The sequence below is a fragment of the Oncorhynchus masou genome, chromosome 19, assembly GCF_036934945.1.
Source record: "Oncorhynchus masou masou isolate Uvic2021 chromosome 19, UVic_Omas_1.1, whole genome shotgun sequence".
NCBI classification, from domain to species: Eukaryota; Metazoa; Chordata; class Actinopteri; order Salmoniformes; family Salmonidae; genus Oncorhynchus; species Oncorhynchus masou.
In genome coordinates, this window is record NC_088230.1 from 17,543,008 (window position 1) to 17,560,839 (window position 17,832).

A 17,832-nucleotide genomic window follows, 5' to 3' on the forward strand; every position below is an offset into this window, starting at 1 on the left:
ATCTAATTTTTAGCTGACACATTCTGCCTGTTGATGATGATCATGAGGAACAAAATGTTCCAGCTCCAGCCACATCACATATTTACCCAATAAAAAGCAAGTGTGCAACTGGTAATATCCAACATGTGACACAATGAAGGTACATTGGTTTGATGGCCTGAACATGTGTGTGTGTGTGTGTGTGTGTGTGTGTGTGTGTGTGTGTGTGTGTGTGTGTGTGTGTGTGTGTGTGTGTGTGTGTGTGTGTGTGTGTGTGTGTGTGTGTGTGTGTGTGTGTGTGTGTGTGTGTGCGCGAGAGGGAGAGCGTGCGAGGTAAGCGAGTGAATGTCCCTCCCTTCTAGCTCAGATAAGAGAGCAGGCTCGTGTCCCTGCATCTCCTGTTTGAAAAAACGCACTGCTGGCATCCTGTCAGGAGACTGCTGCTGTCGGAGAGAGACTGCCCATCAACACCACACCTCAGCCTGTGAGTGGCCATGAATCACTGATAACTACCTCTATCACTCTGAATCTACCTCAAGCCTCTTCAGCATTTCATACCTGCCATGCAGGATACAAAGAGAAGGGGGATACATACTGTAGTATAATCTTGTTTGTAGATATCTATTCAATCGTATCCTCTAAATCTAATACATTTGATACATGATGGATGTGTATAGGCGACGCAGCTGTTGATATGACATTATTAATACTGAAGGGAAAAGCTAAAACCATAGCATCACTAGTTCTATGACTCATATGTTTTGAGCTGAACCCCAGGAGTTTAGTGATAGTGATATCAGGATGCTACCTCCCCCTGGCTGGAGGACAGAGGGGAGAGAGGAGAGGAAAGGATGGGCCAGCCCGTTTATGCCGTGTCACTGCAGTGTTGCTGCTGGTTGCAGGGCTGGTTCCTGGAGACAGCCAGACTCAGCAAATTCTGCACTGCCTGCCTGAACACTCTGTAATTCAACCTCCAACAACAACACGCCTGCCCCAAGATGCACACAACCCCTTTGTACAGGGCCTCTTTGCACATCATGCACCCAACAGTAACACAAAGAAAATGCTTAGGCGTTTGGGCAATGGTTTTCAATCAGCATGGTTCAGTGACATATTGAACCAGAACCATCTATCGGTTTCAACAATTTCTCATCCTTACTGTGAGAGGATGATGTGATCCATCTTCACATTTTCTGCATGAGACATCTGTGACAAGATGGCACACCCAGATCCCTAAGTATACTGTCAGTTATGTGCCTAAGGTCTAGGGGTCGAGTGCACATGATGACAACCCCTGTGTGTGTGTGTGTGTGTGTGTGTGTGTGTGTGTGTGTGTGTGTGTGTGTGTGTGTGTGTGTGTGTGTGTGTGTGTGTGTGTGTGTGTGTGTGTGTGTGTGTATATGCCTGTCCACGTGTTAGGTAACACTTCAAAATTTTGCAGACTGCATTGGCAAACATATCTCTGAGCACACACAAAGGGAAAGTGAAAGCATTCGTCAGAAATCTTTCACTGAGAAACGGGAAATGGACACAGACACTGCCATTTGGCAGGTGTATTTATTTTATTTTACATTTCCTGACATTATCTTAAAATACCCGCGTATTACAGTACATACATGTGCCGCAACATGCTGCATTCCAGTGTTGTTGTCAGAGCCTCTAGTATCATCCACAACATCTAGCTCACAGCCTAACTGCTGTTGTACATGGAAGATATGGATGTTTGCCACAACAGTGCAAAAGTAACTATGTGTGTATCTTGAACATCATTGAGATTTCCATAAGCCATTACAATAACAGATAACACACAACCAAACCAGCACCTGTTGCAACATCATCATGCAACTAAACTTAGAGGAAAAGTGAGTCTGTTAGGATGCAGTCATGCCTCATTTATCACTGACAAAAGCCAGTGGAGCCTCCTCCTTCATGGGCCAGTGAAGAATATTCTTCCTAATGTCACAATGTACTGCCAACAACACATCACAAACAACCAGTGGACTTCGCCTGAGAGAAGATGCACAGAGGGGCCCAAACACAGAACTGACTGACATGCATTGTAATATTTGAATGGAAAATATAATTTTGTTAAAATATCTGTTCCATGGTGATGCTAGGAGATAAGGACACCCCATCTACTGCTTAAATGTTAATCATTGATTGTATTGGATGATGGACTACATTATCTGTAAAGAAGGTTAGATACCACCCTACTATCAGGATTTGGCCAGATAATACAAATAAATAAAAAATAAATATATATTTTTTATAAATTGGTAATTAAACATGCATAGATTTCTATTTGGTATGTTCTCTCTGGCTGATATGTTGGTAAAGTGCTCATATAAACATTGCCCTGCACTGTAAGTTCTGAGTCCATTCCGAAATGTCAATAAGGCCAAAATACATGGATCTATGTATAAATGAAAACATGACTTAAATATACATGTTAAATTGGATGGAGGCAGGGTAGGTCAACATCCACTATAGTATTTCAAATGTAGTCAATGTTTCCCCTATGTTTTTCTCCAGCATGGAGAAACAGCTTGAAGTCTTTGTATGTGAACCTGAAGTCTTTGTATGGGATGTTTTCAGTACATATATGATCTCATAGGGGTAGAGTCCCATGATAGCTGTTTGAATACTGGGCTTCTTAAGATGATATTATATATCATAAATATTTTACAGTAAATTAGTGTACAATGAATTCATGCTAGCTAATAACAAGAAATGATTCCCATTTACAGGTAACCTGCAATATGATGAATATTTGTGCCATTCTCATTGGGCAAACAATAGTCATATTTGTGCTATTGTTCTCCATACTTCCATTCTGTTCTGACAATATATATGTTTATATATATATATATAGTAGCCTATTATATAAGATTACCTGTACAATACATGAATTATAGAATAATCAAAGTTAACAATATATTAACTTGACTAATTGCACATACCGGCAAGTTTAAATCGGGACAAACGCAAAAATAGGCGATGTCTCTTTAAATCGAGAACCTGCCGGGGAGTAACGTTACTCCTATAATAAGAATAAAATAATAGACAAAGGTGCCTTGTACTTACCGCCACAGACATACAGAGCACTGACATTTTCCAGTTCTGAGCAAATGTTTGGCTACTTCTCATCGCACAGGGTGGTACATCATTCCTGCATGAGCAGGACACATATTCTAGAAACACTACTGGCTATGAAGCAATACCAACAATCTACTGCTGGTGTTCCTTCAACCGGCAGTTTTTTATAGTCTGTGTGGCGAGGGTGGACTAGCTTCAGATAGTAGGAGATGAGAGATTGGTTTTGAAAGAATTGTATAATTCCCATAGCGATAATGGATAAGAAACTGAAATTCTGCCTCCTTTGGTCCAGGTTCCTGTGCGGTCTATGCAGCAAAGCCAGGGCGATGACTGAATAGGGCGGGTACTGGCGACAGACGTCACCAACGAAACTCGGTACTGGCGCTCCGCTCGCCCAAACCAAACGCAGTTGACTCGGTTTCCAGGAAGAAATTGCATTTACATTGGGAGACAAATGGAAATACAGTATGTCGGCTTTGTATGTCTGGTGTCCTTTACTTTCAAATACACCAGCATGAAAAATAACTCTGAGGCTCAAACTGAGGTTACATTTCATGTTGATGAAGCTATGTAGATTATAGATAATACAATAGACAAATCTTGACTGATCTAACGTTAGCACAATGACTGGATGTCAATGGTAACAGCTGTTAAAGCATAGAGTTAGCAAGTCATTGTGCTAACGATAGTTAGCAATTGAGCTAACACTAGTTAGCAACTTCAAACTGCAGGAAGAGACATAAAAATGGTATCCACAAGTTCATCTGACTCGGGGGAAGTAAATAAAGGGTAAATTGCCAAAATCCCGAGGTATACCTTTAAATATGTCCAGTGGGCTTTAAAGGCCCAGTGCAGTCAAAAACGTGATATTTTCTGTGTTTTATATATATTTCCACACTGTGAGGTTGGAATAATGCTGTGAATTTGTGAAAATTATGATAATGCCCTTTTAGTGTAAGCTGTTTGAAAAGACCGCCTGAAATTTCAGCCTGTTTTGATGGGATGGAGTTTTGGCCTGCCTGATGACATGACCAGGCGGAAAATTAGTTAATAGACCAATAAGAAAGAGTTCCAAACCTCTCTGCCAAAAACAGCTAGTTTTCAGTTTTCCCTTCCCTACACAGACCACTCTGTTGCTTGAGAAATTGCTCTTTGCTAATATGTTATTTTTGTGATTTTTTTTTAACCATTTTAATTGAAAACACAGTAAGGTGCTTAATTGTTACCCATACATTATTTGAAATTGAGATAAAAAGAGCTGCATTAGACCTTTAACTCTGCCACCCCATGCCCTATTTAAACTAGGGCAAATCACATACAATTTCCCTAGGTTTTACTCCTCGCTCACAATGTCAATTAATGGACAATTAGTCCATTGTCGAGCACAGGGATGGGATGTTACCCTATTTTAGCATGCTGTTCTGTGATTTTTACAAAGCTAAAAGATCCACTACCGAATGGTAGCCTTAACCCATACTTTCTGTTTTGTGATAGGGGATTTGCACATATTTTTGCATGTCACACAAACAGTGGGATTGGATTCATATTGGCACAGTCATGTGGACTCTGCACATTTTAAGAATGGGAATTCTCCGTTTAATCCCCAAACCATTATTACCATGAGACTACTACACAGCTGAATGAGCCGTTCAATTCATGTGTGTCAGTGGAAAAGCAATGGTCCAGTATCAGTGATGCAAGATATTGTGCTTTGCCTTCAGACAGTGACTCCAAATAGAGCCAGCGGATCGAGGAGCACAACACTATATCTGACGTGCACGTGGAGGGGGAGGCAGAGGGATGAAATGGGAAAAAGCCCTCACATGCCACTATGTAAGTGGGATAGTGACTCAGCAGATGGATAGAAAAGGCAGATATAGTGCCAGAGACTGTCTGGGGATTCGCCTGCCTGGCCAACATTCCTGTGCAATCAAGCTGTGACGTGACATTCAACATGGATTTCCTTCCCTTCGCCTTAGGGGCATCTCTGTTGCCCTCAGATTAAATGTCACTAGATTGCTTTAAATATAACCAGATATAGGAAGGTGAGAAGTGTCTCCAAGTTCTGCGCTCAAATCAAATGTTTTAATCAAGTATAACATAATGTTATGGGGACTGCTGGGTGCTCAGTATCTGTTGAAATGTGACCAGGAAGTAGGGCAAATATCTAGTGAAAAATGCTAGTTGGCAGGTTTTAACAGAGTCCGCTTAATTCACTCATCTGGTACATGTGGGATAAAAATATGTTTGACATTCACTGGGGATTTAGGCTACACCAGAAGGGCATGGGATGTGGTTGAATCAACGTTGTTTCCACATAATGTGGAATCGACTTTGAATTGACGTCTGTGCCCAGTGGGTACTTTATATTAATAATATATTGCAGTCCGAGACTTTTAAATATATTGTTTTAGAATTAAATGAACGTGCGGCCTTGAGATGTTTTGGGAGAGAATGCATGCCAATTTTAGGAATTGAAATGATAGGCTGATCTTCATCAACCTTCTTGATATTGATAACATAATATATGAAAGTATTTGACCATTTGTCCACTAGCTACAAAACAATTAGGCATTTTGAAATGCCTTATCGATATCGAATATAAATTGCCTACTAATCTTAGAGGCAGTTCTATTCAGCAGAGGTCTACTCCGCTGTTTGTGTCTCTCTTTCTCAGACTGTTCCACAAGCCAACTGCTGCAATAGGAACGTTAAGTTGGACCTCTGCTGGTCATCTTGGTCTGTTACAACCTGACGAGTGGATGTGTCTTGACTGTCTTCTGAAGTTCAATTTTTATTTTTTACTGTAATTGCTCTATCATCTATAATCAAGCTCTGTGTAATTCTATGTTTATTTAAGTAGTCTATTGTTGGCTATTGTATGATCTTGTGTGATATGTTTCTAAAATAAATTGAGTATAGGCCTTTATAAATTTGTGATAAATAGGCCTAGTAAAGGCAAGGGAGAGTAGCCTAAGCTACGTCTAAAATTAGTGTGACATTTGCCTCACTTGGCACCAAACTCCACAAAAGACGCCGCATTCACGTGCTAATCGGACCTAGGAAACTGCAATATCTGACTTTCTAACTGGCTGTAGTTTCACAGTTCTGATTTGGCTATTTAGATTATTGTTTGTTATTTTGTAAGTATACCTCTATGTCAAGGTTTGGCAACATCCAATAGTCTATACATTTTTTTAATCTAGTTTTATTCACCTTCTCAGTTTTGCACCTGATTCCTGCTTGACTCCTGATGCTTTGCACCCCCCTGACAAGACAGTAGGGTTGACTATTTTACAATTAGCTTAAATACACTGGACAAAAATATAAACAAAACATGTAACAATTTCAAAGATTTTACTAGGTTACAGTTCATATAAAGAAATCAGACATTTGAAATAAATGCATAAATTCCACTAGCCTCTGCGTAAAAACTAAAATCTATGGATTTCACATGATTAGGAATACAGATATGCATCTGTCACAGATACCTTACAAAAATAAGGTAGGGGTGTGGATCAGAAAACCCGTCAGTATCTGGTGTGACCACCATTTTCCTCATGCAGCGTAACACATCTCCTTTGCATAGAGTTGATCAGGCTGTTGATTGTGGCCTGTGGAATGTTGTCCCACTTCTCTTCAATGACTGTGCGAAGTTGCTGGATATTGACGGGAATTGGAACACGCTGTCATACACGTCGATCTAGAGCATCCCAAGCATGTTCAATGGGTGACATGAGTATGCAGGCCATGGAAGAACCGGGACATTTTCAGCTTCTGGGAATTGTGCACAGATCCTTGTGACATGGGGCCCTGCATTATCATGCTGAAACATGAGGTCATGACGGCAGATGAATGGCAAGTCAATGGGCCTCAGGATCTCATCATGGTATCTGCATTCAAATTGCCATCGATAAAATGCAATTTTGATCGTTGTCCGTAGCTTATGCCTGCCTGCCCATACCATAGCCCCACTACCACCATGGGGCACTCTGTTCACAACATTGACATCACAAAACCACTCGCTGACACAACGCCATGCACACTGTCTGCCAACTTCCCGGTACAGTTGAAACCAGGATTCATCTGTGAAGAGCACACTTCTCCAGATGTGGAGGTCCTGGGCTGGCGTGGTTACACGTGGTCTCCGGTTGTGAGGCCGGTTGGACATACTGCAAAATGATGTAAAACAACGGAGGCGGCTTATGGTAGAGAAATTAACATTACATTCTCTGGCAACAACTCTGGTGGACAATCCTGCAGTCAGCATGCCAATTGCACGCTCCCTCAAAACTTGAGACATCTGTGGCATTGTGTTGTGTCACGAAATTGCACATTTTATGGTGGCCTTTTATTGTCCCCAGCACAAGGTACACCTGTGTAATGTTCATGCTGTTTAATCAGATTCTTGATATGCCACACCTGTCAGGTGGATGGATTATCTTGGCAAAGGATGCTCACTAACAGGGATTTAAACAAATTTGTGTACAACATTTGAGAGAAATAAGCTTTTTATTCATATGGAACCTTTATGTAATCTTTTATTTCAGCTCATGAAACATTGGACCAACACATTACATGTTGCGTTTACACTGTATTTTTGTTCAGTATACGTACCATAGTTTTCAAAAAGGATTTCAGATTATACTCTGTGTCAATGTTAGGATTTTCAACACAAGGTGGCAGCACATCTCACTAAGTGTCAATGTTCACTGATCAGAGACATGGGCTATAGTATAAAAGCCAGCAACCAGCAAATTAAAGTCCATTGTTTTCTGACAGTGGTTGCATTAATAATATAACATATATTCCCAGTATACAGTTTCAATATACATTAACTGAAAATAGTTGGTACTTTGCTTGCCATTGCAGTATTACTGTAAAAGTTTAGTGTGTGTATTTATTTGACTGAATGAACCATAAAACATTCTTCATTCTTCATTCTCTACTCTACTATAAACTAGATCTCTATTCCCCAGTCTGAGCCGGCCCTGGTGTCCCTCCATGTTTAGCATTTCTGTGGTTAGATTCATTTGAATAGAATTTGTGTTTACGCTGCTTTCTATAGGATGTTGATACTCTTCTCAAATGGACCCACTCAAGCGAATTTGCACTCTGTACTTCCTTTTAAAGTGACACTGCATGTAGTACAGATAGGCCAAACATGGATTTCTCTGCTAAGAGGGGACAGGGGAGACAGATGGGACTCACTGGACCAACTCTTCATCGGAATTTAGGACCAGCAATTTTTCCTGAGCATATGAACTGACAAGGAGAAACCTGGGCCCTAGTCATAGCCTATCAGCAGAGGTATACAATTTATATAGTTATTATAACAATTTGCTATAGTATAGGTCCCCAACTTTTTCCTTGTCAAGTAATGTGGTCAGGAAAAAACCCAAGTCCTAATCATAATGCAGCCTATGCAACAGTATAACCTTAGACCGTCCCCTCGCCCATACCCGGGCGCGAACCAGGGACCCTCTGCACACATCAACAACAGTAACCCACGAAGCATCGTTACCCATCGCTCCACAAAAGCAGCGGCCCTTGCAGAGCAAGGGGCACCACTACTTCAAGTTCTCAGAGCAAGTGACGTCAGCAATTGAAACGCTATTTAGCGCGCACATCCGTTACACTTATAGATGAAAACTGTGAGCTTTAGTAGTTCAAATTATATCAACAAAATAGATGTTTGAAAAGCGTAAACTCTGCATGTCTCAGTACATTGATAGTAGGCTGATACATCTGCTTCTCTGCACAGTATATGATGCAAAGATATTGTGCATTTAATGTGAAAATTAAATTGTCAGAACAGCTGGGGAGAACCCTACTGAGTTTGATGTAGAACAAACACACACTAACAATGATTCATGGCATGTAGGATGTACATACACACAGAGAGAGTCAGACTGCGAATTGGCCACTAAAATAACCCTCATCATAAGCCTCACATGCCATTATTTGGTCAATTAAACAGGGGAATTATGAAATGGGACATATTGGCTTTTTTGGCCAGAGCACCAAGGTGTGTACCCCCCACAACACACACCTCTCTCACTCAAAACGTGGTATGGGACACTACGTGGATATGTAGGTTTATCACACAGTGCCATTCACAAGTTCAAATATTTATTTATAAGAAACAAATATTATACAATAAAATATCTTAGTTACCTATTTAATACAATGAAAGCGTGGAATGACCATTATATTCGCTGGACTCTGGACCGGTCAGGGCTACCCCCGAATTACCTACAATATGATCAAGATAGGCTCCATGGTCCCATATCGCCCCCATGGACCGATTGTCGTCTGATGATGCAAATGTCAAAACGAATGTTCACCAGGAAACTAATGGCCACCGTTGACGCTCAACACTGATTCAAGAGATGGACTTCTTTGATCCCCAAACCATTACACTGTTCATGCTCTCGGCTAATGAACGAATGGCAGTCCAACTTCCTCTCGCGGGACTCTCCTTTCTAAATATCGCGGAGTTTCCTTCTGTTTTGTATGTGTGTGGCAGGCGTAGTTTCGGGCAAGTCTAAGAAAGGTGGAGACTTTCGGGATAACTTCCTGTACAGTAATCTTGATATCATTAGCTACAAAGATAGGTTTGGTTGGCTATTCAAGCAAAGACGAATGGCTTAAGTAACGGTGTGCTAAACCTGATTATCGGTATTGAATTAAATACACATACAGTAGCTAGCATTCAAGCTGCTATATAACTTAAGCAACCGGATAGCAGATTCCAAACATCTCATATAGCGAGACGGTCCTGGCCACATTGAAGGACAGTATGGGTGAGTATTTTCGTTGTGTGGTTTTTGTTTATCGTTATGCTTATCCGATGTCCCCCGCTTCAAATTGCCTTGCTTTAACCAATAAGAGGGATATATTGACATCATCAATCGTGACTGGATTTGGAGTAAAGTTATGCTCCTTGTGAGATGGATCAATCCACAAACGTTAAGTTAGCTAGCTAGTTACAATAAGTTAGCTACCATCAAGACGTGATAATGTCAGCTAGCTAGCTAAATCCATAGCTTCCATGCTGTCATTAGCTGCATCTTGCCAGCAAGTTAACTCAATTATCTAACTGCATAGCTGGCGCTAAACAGGCAATTCAATGGCCATGTTTTTGCGCCAGGAGTAATGGCTGCTGTATGCATGTACAGTGGTTAGCTAGCACCAACTAATAATTTCACTGTTTTAATAGTTCCAGTGGAAAAGCAAATGGGATGCCATCTTCTCCACCCTCGCCTTTGTACTTGTTTGTTTACTTAGCTACAAGGGTTGTGCGTTGAGACTTATTAAGTAACGTTGGCTAAGAAGCAACATTGCCCTCCTGCTTGTTATTTTTGTACAGCATTCCGAGCTAGGTTTGCCCTTGGATCGCTTTCTTGCTAATATTGTGGCAACTAGGTTTTCCTTGACTTTCGACAGTCTGTTCCACACCCAAAGTATGGAGGAGATGATCTTGACACATTGAAAATGTGAATCTGCATTTCATGAAGCCAGTTAGCTGAAAGCGTAATGTTGGATGTGTAACATTCAGAGTGAAGTTGTTCAACACTTCGCTATGTTGTGGAACTGGTTCAGGTTAAGACTTATTTTAAAACATACTGTTCACATGACAAGATGGTGTCTTCTGTTTATTACTGTGTTGTCTTTTCTTATAGAGTTCAGTAACTAACTTGCTTTGCAGTAGCTGATATGTTTAAACATGTCAGAGACAGTTGTGAGCCCCTCACATTCTCTCTCTGTGGCATGCTCTCAATCTTTCCATCTCATACTTTGCACATCTGCAGTGTGGTTTGTCTTAAAGGGTAGTTAGCATAAACATAACATATGGATTTTCATCACAATCCGTATCAAAGTCCCAATGTAAAGTTACACCTCAATTATTTTTTTCGAGTTATTACATAAAACTGATCAGAATACCAAAGAATGCTGACCTCATGCCTGAAATAACATTTGCAGGGTGTGACGCAATATGGAAGACCTTGCAAGCCAGCATATTCCCCACAATGTCAACTCTAACAGAAATAACGTAAAATGTATAACTTTAAATTAAACCAAATCGTAGGTACTCATGACTATTGGTTTCAGTACAATGTTCTGCCAACTTACAAGCAAATACTTTATGAATTTATATTTACAAATCAGCTTGCATGGTTACTAGCCTGCTAACGTTAGCCCTATTATCCTGTTAACGTTACATTAGCACTGAGTGAGTTAACTAATTGCTATCAACACCAAGCTTACAGCTACATTAAAGTAAACCAAAATTTTGGAAATGCATAACGCCATCTAACACATTTTCAAATAACGTGTCCGATAAATTTGTTCATATGGCTGAAGGCTAAAAACAGACTATCTTGTTTCTACAGTGTGTTTTAGAGAGAAAGAATGTATTTTCGGCTATTATCAAGTGTGTACATCACCCATTAACACCAACCATTCACTCTAAAACCTTTATCAACCGAAAAAGCTTAGAACAATACCCCAAATTATGGGGAAAAAATAAGTATGCTTAAAACATTTATTTAAAATAACAAAAAAAAATAAGTAAGAGTAGACTACATGACAATGCAGCGCCATAAAAACAAATTCAGAACAAATCGTCCAAGAATATGCTGAATGTTCTGGATGTTCTTATAAGGATTTTGGAGTTATTGAAAGGATTGAAATTGAAGAATTGTCCAAGTAGGCTAGGTGCAAAGATTTCTCAGATACATTTTGGAGAATTCCCAACTGCAACTTGAAAGTGTAGGCAACGCTCTTCAGGTAAGACTCCAGATGTTTAGTTGTGGTGTACCTCTGAACCAGTGACTTCAGATCCTTGTTCCGGCGCCGACAGAGATGGCCGCCTCGCTTCATGTTCCTAGGAAACTATGTAGTGTTTTTATTTTTTTACACACGTGTTATTTCTTACATTGGTACCAGGTAATCTTAGGTTTCATTACATACAGTCGGGAAGAACTCTGAACATAAGAGCAACGTCAACTCACAATCAGTAAGACCAGGAATATGAATTTCCCGAAGCGGATCCTGTGTTCTGCCTTCCACCCAGGACAACGGAATGGATCCTAGTCTGCGACCCAAAACAACGACGTTGTAAAAGAGGCAAACGAAGCGGTCTTCTGATCAGGCTCCGGAGACGGGCACATCGCGCACCACTCCCTAGCATAGTACTCGCCAATGTCCAGTCTCTTGACAACAAGGTTGATGAAATCCGAGCAAAGGTAGCATTCCAGAGAGACATCAGAGACTGTAACATTATTTGCTTCACGGAAACATGGCTCACTCGAGAGACGCGAACGGAATCGGTGCAGCCAGCTAGTTTCTTCACGCATCGTGCCGACAGAAACAAACATCTTTCTGGTAAGAAGAGGGGCGGGGGCGTATGCCGTATGATTAACGAGACCTGGTGTGATCACAACAACATACAGGAACTCAATTCCTTCTGTTCACCTGACTTAGAATTCCTCACAATCAAATGTCGACCGCATTATCTACCAAGGGAATTCTCTTCGATTATAATCACAGCCGTATATATTGCCCCCCAAGCAGACACATCAATGGCCCTGAACCAACTATATTTGACTCTTTTCAAACTGGAAACCACATATCCTGAGGCTGCATTCATTTTAGCTGGGGATTTTAACAAGGCTAATCTGAAAACAAGACTCCCTAAATTGTATCAGCATATCGATTGCGCAACCAGGGCTGGTAAAACCTTGGATCATTGCTATTCTAACTTCCGAGACACATATAAGGCCCTCCCCCGCCCTCCTTTCGGAAAAGCTGACCACGACTCCATTTTGTTGCTCCCTGCCTACAGACAGAAACTAAAACAAGAAGCTTTCCCGCGCTCAGGTCTGTTCAACGCTGGTCCGACCAACGCTGGTCGGACCAATCTGATTCCACGCTTCAAGACTGCTTCGATCACGTGGATTGGGATATGTTCCGCATTGCGTCCAACAACAACATTGACGAATACGCTGATTCGGTGAGTGAGTTCATTAGAAAGTGCATTGACAATGTTGTTCCCATAGCAACGATTAAAACATTCCCAAACCAGAAACTGTGGATTGATGGCAGCATTTGCGTGAAACTGAAAGCGCAAACCACTGCTTTTAACCAGGGAAAGGTGACCGGAAACATGACCGAATACAAACAGTGTAGCTATTCACTCCGCAAGGCAATCAAACAAGCTAAGCGTCAGTATAGAGACAGTAGAGTCACAATTTAATGGCTCTGACACAAGGTATGTGGCAGGGTCTACAGTCAATCACGGATTTCAAAAAGAAAACCAGCCCCGTCACGGAGCAGAATGTCTTGCTCCCAGGGAGACTAACTTTTTTGCCCGCTTTGAGGACAATACAGTGCCACTGACACGGTCCACAACCAAAACCTGTGGACTCTCCTTCACTGCAGCTGACGTGAGTAAACATTTAAAGTGTTAACCTTCGCAAGGCTGCAGGCCCAGACGGAATCCCCAGCCGCGTCCTCAGAGCATGCGCAGACCAGCTGGCTGGTGTGTTTACGGACATACTGTTATCAATCAATCCTTATCCCAGTCTGCTGTTCCCACATGCTTTAAGAGGCCCACCATTGTCCCTGTTCCCAAGAAAGCTAAGGTAACTGAGTTAAACGACTACCGCCCCATAGCACTCACTTCCGTCATCATGAAGTGCTTTGAGAGACTAGTCAAGGACCATATCACCTCCACTCTACCTGACACCCTAAACCCACTCCAATTTGCCTACCGCCCAAATAGGTCCACAGATGATGCAGTCTCAACCACACTGCACACTGCCCTAACCCATCTGTACAAGAGGAATACCTATGTGAGAATGCTGTTCAACGAGATGGCCAACAGGGAGGAGGTGAGGGCCCTCTGAGTGTGGTGTCAGGAAAATATCCTCACTCAACGTCAACAAAACATAGGAGATGATTGTGGACTTCAGGAAACAGCAGAGGGAGCACCCCCCTATCCACATCAATGGGACAGTAGTGGAGAGGGTAGTAAGTTTTAAGTTCCTCGGCGTACACATTACGGGCAAACTGAATTGGTCCACCCACACAGACAGCATCGTGAAGAAGGCGCAGCATCGTGAAGAAATTTGACTTGTCACCAAAAGCACTCACAAACTTCTACAAATGCACAATCGAGAGCATCCTGTCGGGCTGTATCACCGCCTGGTACGGCAACTGCTCCGCCCACAACCGTAAGGCTCTCCAGAGGGTAGTGAGGTCTGCACAACGCATCACCGGGGTCAAACTACCTGCCCTCCAGGACACCTAGACCACCCAATGTCACAGGAAGGCCATAAAGATCATCAAGGACAACAACCACCCGAGCCACTGCCTGTTCACCCCGCTATCACCCAGAAGGCGAGGTCAGTACAGGTGCATCAAAGCAGGGACCGAGAGACTGGAAAAACAGCTTCTATCTCAAGGCCATCAGACTGTTAAACAGCCATCACTAACATTGAGTGGCTGCTGCCAACACACTGACTCAACTCCAGCCACTTTAATAATGTGAATTGATGGAAATTGCTGTAAAGATATATCACTAGCCACTTTAAACAACACTACTTAATATAATTTTACATACCCTACATTACTCATCTCATATGTATATACTGTACTCTATCATCTACTGCATCTTGCCCATGCTGTTCTGTACCATCACTCATTCATATATCTCTATGTACATATTCTTTATCCCTTTACACTTGTGTGTGTATAAGGTAGTAGTTTTGGAATTGTTCGGTTTGATTACTCGTTGGTTATTACTGCTTTGTCGGAACTAGAAGCACAAGCATTTCGCTACACTCGCATTAACATCTGCTAACCATGTGTATGTGACAAATAAATTTGATTTGATTTATTATTATTTTTTAAATTCTGTTGCTTCTGATGCTGTTGTTGCAATGCCTCTGAACTTTCAAATGGTGGGGTGAGATAGCGCCAAGTAAATGTTATGCCAGTCCTCCTAGCCGTTGTTGGTCTTCGCCAAGTCTTGCAGCCAGCATCATAGCAGTTCTATAATTCTGAAAATATAAAATAGAGAAGCAGATTATCAACCGTGTTATTGGCCTTGGGCATGCTGTCATTAAGAGTAATAAAGCCATTGTTATGGTAAACAAGACATACCTTTTGGCAACATTGGCTTTCTTCCAATGCGTTCGACCTTCTCACCTACCCATGTTGCCTGAAAGTATGTTCGGTGCTCCTCCAGTTGATGTTCCGGACGCTGAAAGAACCGGGTATCCAGCAAAACTCATTGACGGAGTTTCGATAACCTCTGCGTTTGAAAGCGTCATATTCGGTGCACTTCCAGAAGGACTTATTTGTGGTCTGTCGTTCCCGTCTGTAGGTGTAGCCTTTTTGCGGGCAGAATATTTTTTTGAAGCACCGAGTTTTAAATTCGGGTTCCATTACTTGTCAGGGATGTCACTGGGACCTTGGATAAGTGAGTGCCACTGGAAATCTTCACGACGCTGTCTGTGTGGGTGGACCAATTCAGTTTGTCCGTGATGTGTATGCCGAGGAAATTAAAACTCCACTACTGTCCCGTCGATGTGGATAGGGGGGTGCTCCCTCTGCTGTTTCCTGAAGTCCACAATCATCTCGTTTTGTTGACGTTGAGTGTGATGTTAGTTTCCTGACACCATACTCCGAGGGCCCTCACCTCCTCCCTGTAGGCCGTCTCGTCACTGTTGGTAATCAAGCCTACCACTGTACTATCATCCGCAGTGTATCCACTCTTTGTTGGCGGAATACTGACTTGTGTCATTGGTGACCTGGCAGCTTTTCATTGGCCTATGCTATTGATTGTGTTTAAGACATGGGTCTTTAGGTTTATCTTGTCATTTGTGGTATTAAAAAAATACAAATGTAATTTTACATGAATGAAGACATTATGTAGAATTGCAGGAAATTATTTTAGAAAACGTAAACATTTTTTAGACCCGCAAATAGGATCTCTGTCAGCCCATGGTCTTCAGGGATGATTTTGTGATGTCTTATATTAAATGGATTTATTAGACTGTTAAAATGTTGGAGGATATATAAACATTGGATTTCAGTAGCTCTAATTTCATAATTTTCGTTAGTAGGCCTACCCATGTCTCTCCGCACTCAGAAATTCTGCTCACTGATGTCAGTACCAAAGCTGATAATTGTGACTTGATTAAATTGGAATGATAATAATAATGATGGTGAGAGCCCAGTATAGCCCTTTAATTGTAGGCTATTGCTATGCATTATTGCTATGCATTATTATGAAAAGAATCAAACGTTGTTTCACGTTCTTTAATAAAAGACTCATAAACAGAAACTGCCAGTAAGCTATACAGCTGGCTTCAGTTTCTCCGCCAAATCGGCCTACAAGGAAACTTGACGACGTTGAGTGCGCAAGGGGGGTCTGTACGCTGCATAGTACCTTTCACACAAAAAAATGCTCTACAAAGACAGAAGTGGAACACAACAACAAAAAATCCAGCTAATATAAAGTAGTGAGGGGAGACTTACCCATTTGATGGCAGAGTTTAGCCACCAAAATGAAAGAAGAGCTGAGGAGAGGCATTCGGAGGGAGAGTCTGCTAGCTAATCCAATAGCAATATAGTGAAGTAAATCCACATTGAATATACACTTGTGTTGTACTGGTAGATCGGTAGGAAATATAGGTTGCAGGGTTCACATTCACGCTTGGCACAGCACCTGGTTTTGAGCACCTTGTACAGTAGACGTGCTCACGGTTCCCATATTCCAATATGCTCACTTCAATCAGACAAACCATTCCAATTTCAAAGCTTTGCTTATCGTTTTTGGGCCACAAATGAGTCGTCCTTGTGGGTATTACCTCACTAGCTACAAATGACAAACTACTACAACTGCTCGTTCGACAACCACTACCAAACGTAGGAACATTTTGGCTGTTTTTTGCACAAATGTAAAGGGTTTCTGCTTCGTGGATGTACAGTTGAAGTCAGAAGTTTACATACGCTTAGGTTGGAGTCATTAAAACTGTTTTTTTCAACTATTCCACAAATGTATTGTTAACAAAGTAAAGTTTTGGCAAGTTGGTTAGGACATCTACTTTGTGCATGACACAAGTAATTTTTCCAACAATTGTTTACAGACAGATTATTTAACTTATAATATACTGTATTACAATTCCAGGGGGTCAGAAGTTCAAGTCAAATCAAATGTATTTGTCACATACACATGGTTAGCATGTAAATGCGAGTGTAGCGAAATGCTTGTGCTTCTAGTTCCGACAATGCAGTAATAACCAACGAGTAATCTAACCTAACAATTCCAAAACTACTACCTTATACACACAAGTGTAAAGGGATAAAGAATATGTACATAAAGATATATGAATGAGTGATGGTACAGAACGGCATAGGCAAGATGCAGTAAATGGTATCGAGTACAGTACATACCCTACATTAATCATCTCATATGTATGTAAACATTATATGAAGTAGCATTGTTTAAAGTGGCTAGTGATATATATTTCCATCAATTCCCATTATTAAAGTGGCTGGAGTTGAGCCAGTGTGTTGGCAGCAGCCACTCAATGTTAGTGATGGAATAGATATAGATAGAAAGAAGCTTGTTTTTCAGTCTCTCGGTCCCTGCTTTGATGCACCTGTACTGACCTCGCCTTCTGGATGATAGCGGAGTGAACAGGCAGTGGCTCGGGTGGTTGTTGTCCTTGATGATCTTTA

At 41.5% G+C, this 17,832-nt stretch overlaps 2 protein-coding genes across 4 annotated transcripts in view; one reads left to right on the forward strand and one right to left on the reverse strand.

The window, feature by feature from the left end:
• Positions 1-3,252, reverse strand: part of tnfrsf21 (tumor necrosis factor receptor superfamily, member 21) — a 38,491-nt gene extending 35,239 nt beyond the window's left edge. The window contains exon 1 of the mRNA XM_064925149.1: positions 3,064-3,252. Within this exon, the coding sequence (XP_064781221.1) occupies positions 3,064-3,126 (63 nt within the window). The 5' untranslated portion in view covers positions 3,127-3,252. The remainder of the gene's footprint in view (positions 1-3,063) is intronic.
• A 6,341-nt stretch (positions 3,253-9,593) lies between these two features.
• cd2ap (CD2-associated protein) overlaps positions 9,594-17,832 on the forward strand; it is a 78,223-nt gene continuing 69,984 nt past the window's right edge. For all 3 annotated transcript variants that reach the window (XM_064925150.1, XM_064925152.1, XM_064925151.1), the window contains exon 1: positions 9,594-9,881. In XM_064925150.1, coding sequence (XP_064781222.1) covers positions 9,878-9,881 — 4 coding nt within the window. In that variant the 5' untranslated portion in view covers positions 9,594-9,877. The remainder of the gene's footprint in view (positions 9,882-17,832) is intronic.